General features: G+C 39.5%; 1 protein-coding gene across 4 annotated transcripts in view; it reads right to left on the bottom strand.

Moving 5' to 3' along the window:
* Window positions 1–7,500, bottom strand: part of Ost48 (dolichyl-diphosphooligosaccharide--protein glycosyltransferase non-catalytic subunit Ost48) — an 8,810-nt gene that overhangs the window by 1,224 nt on the left and 86 nt on the right. For 2 of the 4 annotated variants that reach the window (XR_015192612.1, XM_086555690.1), the window contains exons 1-8: window positions 4,658–4,722; window positions 3,978–4,096; window positions 3,498–3,634; window positions 3,114–3,278; window positions 1,077–1,281; window positions 682–800; window positions 381–536; window positions 87–236 (exon numbers count right to left, since the gene is read on the bottom strand). Coding sequence is in view for 3 of the 4 variants with exons in the window: in XM_086555690.1 (XP_086411816.1) it covers window positions 87–236; window positions 381–536; window positions 682–800; window positions 1,077–1,281; window positions 3,114–3,278; window positions 3,498–3,634; window positions 3,978–4,096; window positions 4,658–4,707 (1,101 nt within the window). In the remaining variant the exon portion in view is untranslated. Of the gene's footprint in view, window positions 1–86; window positions 237–380; window positions 537–681; window positions 801–1,076; window positions 1,282–3,113; window positions 3,279–3,497; window positions 3,635–3,977; window positions 4,097–4,657; window positions 4,723–5,444; window positions 5,741–7,449 lie in introns of those variants that run through there. The other 2 variants (XM_043037303.2, XM_086555692.1) reach the window with 2 other exon arrangements.

Below are 7,500 nucleotides of genomic sequence, written 5' to 3'. Positions count from 1 at the left end.
GAGAAAGAAAGGGAGAGCAGGGGAGGGTCAGGGAAAGAAAGGGAGAGCAAGGGAGAGTGAAGGAGGGAGCAGATTTTTCACATTACCGTAAACTTTACGGAGAAAACCCCTTCGTTACTGGGTGTCATGGTCAACCTGATGAATGGGTCAATGCGGACAAACTCCATCTGTACATCATCTGCCATGAATGGTTTCCATGAGCCATTCACAAGTCTCTCAACCTTAATCTTGTACTCCTGTTTTTTGAGAAAGCATGGAATCAACCAGTCATCTTATATTTGAGGTTTATAAAAATGCAAATTTACTATTCGAAAAAGAACATAAAACAGTAAAAACTTTCTCAAAAGGAATGCAGAGAAAATTAAATGTTTTTCACATACCACATCTTCCTTGATTGTGTATGCAGCTGGAGGCTGAGTATCTCCCTGAAGGTGATGCTCAATGGATACAACACGTAGTACTCCTTCTTCCCTGAACACCCAGCGGCTGAGAGCTTCCACCACCTTGCCATTGCCAGAACGTTCAAAGAATTTACCCTGTCCACAAAGTAGGGTAAATAAGCCATTATCAATGTATGATAGTGGATAAACCTCAAAAGTAACTAATTCACATCATAAAAAACAATATTTAATTTTTTTCATCTGCATGTGTAATATACCTAACTGAAAAAGAGATTTATACCTGTGGTGTTTGGACAGAGGCCATGATGAAGGCATCAGAGAAGAACTCAAGTGAGCCTGAAACTACCACTCTTGCATTGTTCCGAGCTTGCAGTGCAGCAACCAGAAGCATATTCTGACCTGAGAGATTTGAATAAAATAAATTTAAAATCCTTTTAATCGTGCATATTTTCTGACTGAATCAGTAAATATGAAAGGATGGACTGACAAAATAGAACAGGGGACTCCCTTATTATATACCTGTGACAATTGTGTATTTCTTTAATAAACTATGGTGTCAGTCTAATCCACTTTTTACTCAATCAACTCTGGGAGGGATAGGAATATTAAAAAAAAAGAAAAAAAGTGTGGGAATGGAAAGGATTCCATTTTAAAAGTTAACAACAAAATATCTACCTGTGGCATGAGGGTAGTCTGTAATGGAGTGTGTAGGATTATAGCAATATGCAGTGGAAGGAGCCCTCAATACAGGTAGAACCAAGGGGTTGTCTGCGTCTGTAATCAGCCCTGTGCCTCGATACAACAATGGCACTTGGGAATTGGCTCCAACCATAACCTCTGAGTCAATCAGTCCAGCACTTGGTGCAGCAATGAGGGTGTGCTGAAAGAAAATTTACTCCATTGTACAAATTTGACACACAGACACTGAAGTTTACCGTGCATAAATTATGAGTCATCTTTCGAGTGAGTTTTTTTTCCAGTAAAATAAATTTTTAATATATTTTGGGGGCATACAAATGTTTGTATCAAATATATGGAGAGTAATAAAATTAAGTGGATGGATTTCAAGAAACTATTTTCCTTTGTAAAAAAAGAAAAAGAAGAATATTTAAATATATGCCTGTAAATTTACAACTAAACACACTGGTCCAATCTCTCATTTCATTAGTCGGACAAATCAATTTTTCATGTTTTTTCCCTTTACATCAAGACAAGCCAGTCAGATAAGGGAAAATACCATATTTGAAGATTTTTTAGATATTCTGACTTTTTTCAAAATGCTGCATCAAATGAGAATACTTTACTTTCATACATGGTAAATATATAAAGCTTAACCCATTCACACTGGTGATTATATTTGAATAATGCCACTCCCGTCAGCTAGATAACAAGTGCAGTGACTAGCGCAAGATCTCTCCTGGCATCTCTAAGTTTAAACATATTTCCCCTCCAAATGAGAAATTAGCTTTTCCCCAAAGATAAAAACTCTTAAGCCTATGACTTTTGTCATAGTGTGACGTTTCCTATTTGCAACTGTAATTTAAATAGGAAAGTTGAAAAAAATGGAATAAACAGTCCTCTTGATTTTGTTCTGTAAATATGTGGGCTATTCATCATTTTGGCTATACTATGACATATCAAACAAAACAGGACAAGTTCCCCTTCCCCCATTCGGCCTATAGATTGTGTGTGTGTAAATATTCACGTGTTACAAACATTAAAATGTACAGACAAATGAGTCTACTGTCTTTGAACTTACATTAAGTTTGCACTCCCTACGAGGCAGATTAGGTCTTCGCCAGTTTTAGTCAGAGGAGTCAAACTACCGAAAATCATGAATTACCCACCAACTCCTCCTAATGAGTGTGTTCTCATGTAAGATATGATAAGTGTATTCTATCATAATACACTTAAAATACTATGGGCCAGATGGTGGGCATATTGTTTAGTTTTTACAAAAAAAACATTGTTAGGCAAGATGTATGGTTTGCACAGACAGGCATCAGTACATATAGATAAGCTCCTAGTGTCATAGTTTCATTGCTTGGTCTAACACGTCTAACTACACTCCAAATGGCAATACAAGAGTCTAAGATGGACAAAAAGTCTGCTAAAATGATCTCCATGATAGAATACAAAATATTTACACACCAGTTTGAGAAACGGGACAAACTGCAGCATTTCTTAATCCCACACTTTATTAAAAAATGAAAGGGATTCATGAAGGGATTTTGAAAATTTCATTCTAAAAATTATTATCTAGCTATCAAGCATTTGGTTTTAAATTTTCTAATCATGCAAACTTAACGAAAAAATGGTCATGTTTATTAGTGTACCCTGAAAAATAACAATCCGTTCTGAGTAACCAAACCCTTTTCCTTCCTCATTTTCTCTTATCTATCTGGAGACATTTACAATTTATATAATATTCTACAAAAATATGCAAACATTTAAGCAATTTCAGATTGTTTAAACTTTACTTAGTTGTACAAGGAAATTACTGAATTTTCAGCCAATAAAAAAAAAACATTATTTGCCTTTCCTTTCTCTCAATATCAAGGTGCTGAATTATTTCTGGTTATTTAGTTATTCTGAATTGTCAACTTTGAAAATAAAAATCCAAGGTCTACGTTGATGTCCATTGCATGCATTAAACATTCTTTAAATATCTTGCTGCAATGCAGACAAAATCGAGAAATCCATCCAGATTACCTGTCCATCATCATTAGCATCATAGTGCAGGTGGTCAATGACAGCCGCTCCTTCCTCATCCATCTCCACGCCAACCTCTGTCACAAGTTCGCGGATAAGGTCAGCCGCTTCTCGAGACCCAGCCACCAGGACGTTTCCACTGCCATCTATGAACTCAACAATGGCCTAAAAAATTCCAGATGGATTAAATAAACATGTACAGTTACTGTTATTATAAGTAAGTAAAAGACATTTCCCAAATTCATATTTTCCAATGAAGTAAAATGGTGAGGTCATTTACTCCTTCAGTGAGAGGAAAGGGGGGATGAGGAACAGAAATATGAACCTCCTTTCAGATTACCTAACTATGTTAGTTGCACTACATTACATCTTATATTTGCTTACCTCAACACTAAGAGCTCCACCAAATTCTTCTACTCCTGGAGCTAGAATCACTAGGTTCTGGTAGATATATTCTCCAAACCGGGACAACTGGAGAGATGGATCATCAGCAGCCTTCACAGTAACTTCATGACCACGTTCTACAAAATGAAACAATTTAATGAATTTAACAATTACATTGTAAATTGTAGAAATCTAAGTGTATACTAAAAAATTATATATATATATATATATATATATATATATATATATATATATATATATATATATATATATAAAATGCAAGAAAATTCTTTTAACCCATTGGTCGCGATATTAAAAAAAGGTCTGTGCAGTAGGATGGCTGTTTTACATGTCTCGCATGGTGCCATCTGCGTCTATGATGCCTTTGCACCAAGTCATGCCATCCGCTGCTAATGGGTTAACATGCATTCCAAAACACATCCCAAACCACCACTTTCACTGCTGCAAAAAAAAACTCACCTTGCAGTGACTTCAGAAAGATGGAGTGAGTCTCCCTTGTTGCTAAGGTGTCCACTAGCACCAAGGTGTTTTGCTTCTGTGCCAGGGCTACTGCCACAAGCACTGTTAATACTGCTAACCTGTAATGATTGAGAAGCTTAATAGTTACAGGAAGTAATGGAAATTCTATGCATAGTTTTAGTTCATGACAATGATCCTTTCATGAAAAATATTGTATGGAAAGAGGATGACATTTCATATATGACATTTCAGCTCCCTTAACCTTCAATTTGATGTACACTTTGGAAAAGAACCATTAATTGGGGGAAAAAAAAAAAAAAAAAAAAAAAAAAAAAAAAAAAAAATCTGTTTACAGATGACAAATATAGAAAACAGTAAATTTTCCGAATAACGCCGCGTTACGAAATACCACAAAAGTGGTATCGATGGATTCCTCTCAACCTCTACTATTCATATATAGTGAAATTAATGAGCGCTTGCACCCCTGGACCCCACAATCTGGGTCTCTTTTCTTAAGGCACTTCGTGCTACCTCATCCTACTTCGGGGCATATTTCGCTTGCAAAATCTTAACCCAATGACCTACCTAACTTTGCCTAGTTTTGAATTAATCCCTAGCCAAAAGGGGGCTTCACCCCCCCCCTGGACCCCCCCCTTTTTAAGGCACTTCGTGCAACATACCTTGGGCAAGATATCCCGAATCCACCATCCTCGCCCTGAAATTCAAACATGGCTGTGTTTACGTATTTACGGATAGTAGCAAGCTGTGGACTGGAAACCCCCAAGAAATTACCTGCATGTTCTCTCAACAGATGGCGCAATATTCCCCATTATTTACAGTATAATTATAGTGCCCTCTATTGAGTGGTCGCGTCATCATCGGTCCTAGTTTCCTATCCTGAGGAATATATGAGACGAAGACTCAGTTGCTGTCATCATGGCGCAGTGTGAGGGTTATCCGTGTCGCGGCATTTTCATCTACAGGACTAATTACGCATCATAAGTATCACGAAGTGCCCTGAATTGGGGAGATCCACAGGGGGGCATAGCTCCCTCTTCGCAAAGGCTGACTTCAAAACTAGGGAAAGTGAGGTAGGTAGTTGGGTTAAGGTTTTCGTGATACCGAAGTAGCACGAGATAGCACGAAGTGCCTTAAAAAGGGGGGGTCCAGGTGGGGGCGAAGTCCCCCCTTGGGTAGGGCAAACTTCAAACCTAAGCAAAGTTAGGTAGGTAATTGGTTAAGATTCTGCATACGAAATATGGCCGGAATTCATATTTTACCCCACAATTTCCCTGATCTACTTCATGCCCTCCCCTACTATCGGGACCCAGATTGTGGGCTTCAGGGGTGCAAGCGCTCATTAATTTCACTATATATGAATAGTAGAGGTTGAGAGGAATCCATCAATACCACTTTTGTGGTATTTAGCGACGCGGCGTTATTCAGAAAATTTACCTAGAAAACTACCTTAAGATCATCAGGCCGATCAAAAGCCAGGATGATTTAATTTTTCTAATTGTCCAAGGATTTGCAAAACTTGGACTTTTTAAGACAGTTCACATCCAGTTGTCATATCAGTCGTGTGTCTGTCTGTAATACTGGTTCCAGTTGGGATATCCACTGGTGTCACAGGATACACACAGATGTACCCAAGAGGTTAATCGGTATTGTTGGATAAAGACGCAACCACACGTAGCGAAAAAACAAACCTTTGGGCATGACATAGCTTTAATTATGACGTAACCCATAAAAGCTCTTTTCTTCTGGAAACGAAAAATAACCGAGATATATTATTTTGAAAATAATTAAAAACGATTAACGGGAGAGATGATTCCACCGTCTTAACAAACATCTGACTGAAAAATATCGGCTCTGCGCATGCGCCAACCTCCCCCGCGGAAATACAAAAAAGTATCGATAGACGGCAATACTGTCACGTGATAATAATAGCACCAATAGGGAAACAATAGGTCTAACCGACAAAATGATCGACCAATCACAGACAATTGACCATAGAGTCTGGGTCTTTGCTTGAATTTCAAAATCAGTTTCGAGATGGCTACATTGTGTGCAAGACGTAGGTACACTCCGTGAGAATTCATCATGGTTTTTTATAAAGATAACGCTGCATCACTGAAATAATTACGTGACCACGGTGCTCTGCCAATGGAAATGGAGTGCAAAAACTGTGAATTACAACCCGGCCCCTCACACGCCTCCAATTAAGGTAAGAAGTGGTAACATTCGAAGATAAAAGTCAGATGCTATGAAGTGCCCTTGGCTAGGGCAGGCTAAAATCGGTCATTGAAAGTGAACCTGCCACGCAGTGGTTAAATAAGGGGGGGTCCAGGGGGGGGCGAAGCCCCCCCTTTGCTAGGGCAGACAAAAAATCGGTCAGTTCCGTGGTCGGTGGTGGACGTTCGTTTTGAAAAGTTACCGGCCACGCAGTGGCCTTAAAAGTGGGGGGGGGGGGGGTCCAGGGGGGGCGAAGCCCCCCCCTTGGCTAGGGCAAACCCAAAAACTAGGTTAGGTTAGGTTAGGTTTATGGGTTGGGTTTTGATTACGCAAAAAGCCCTTTAAATTTCGCGCCAGAATTCGTTAGTTCCGTATCGACGGTGGCGCGCGTGTGGGGAGGGAGGGAGGGGGGGGGTGTAACTCAACGACGAAAGGTTTCCGATGGAAATGAGTAGCGAAACTGTACAAAACAGAACGAAAACTACCAGAAAAAATATCGTGTCGTGCCTAGAGGTTTGGTTGCGTCTTTATCCAAATTTACCGGTTAATCACCATATAAAGTCAACTTTATCTGATTCTCCCCTTATACTTGACAATTTGGACCCCATAGTAAGGGGGGTATGAAGTATATCAGGGAATTTATGGGGTAAAATATGAATTTGGGGCAGGACTTATGATCAAGGCAAGTAGCACAAGTGCTCTGAAAAAGAGGAGGTCCAGGGGGGAGAAGCTAAGGTTAGCTTAGTCATCGGGTCAAGTTCTGTCGACAAAATATGCGCCAATCCATAATTCATCCGCAATTTCCCCGATATACTCCATAGCTCCTATACTATCGGGGTCCAAATTATTGGGCATTTGGGGAAGCCACAAGCAAGTCGATACATATGGGTGGAGGTTGAGAGGAATCCACCCACATCCCTTTCAAGGTATTTGTAACACTGCGCTATTCGGAAAAGTTATCAGAGAACCTTGCATATTTGTGTGATTTTAACGTAATTAATAATTATCAATCCGCGTTTACCTCGTACTTATTCAAGGTATCCGAAGTGCCCCGTACCGGTGTCTAACCCATCGCTTTTGGACTGCTTGCAAATGGAATACTGAATTTACTTGAAGCACGAAACTACCTAAATTACTAATTTCATCCATAACTCTCCGTTAGGTATCTCTTCCAAATTTATCAACTTCCTAAAACGTAAACGAAGGCAACAAGAAAATTCACAACAGGACACCGTACCTCAACATTTCGGCGCCGGAGATAGAGCGTCTCTCTCGCTGACAACTAATC

This window comes from Penaeus japonicus, unplaced genomic scaffold (genome assembly GCF_977035675.1).
Source record: "Penaeus japonicus unplaced genomic scaffold, GWHDUDI00000001_assembly GWHDUDI00000031, whole genome shotgun sequence".
NCBI lineage: Eukaryota > Metazoa > Arthropoda > Malacostraca > Decapoda > Penaeidae > Penaeus > Penaeus japonicus.
Note: the sequence above shows the minus strand (reverse complement) of the source record. Positions and strands in the feature narration are given on the sequence as shown.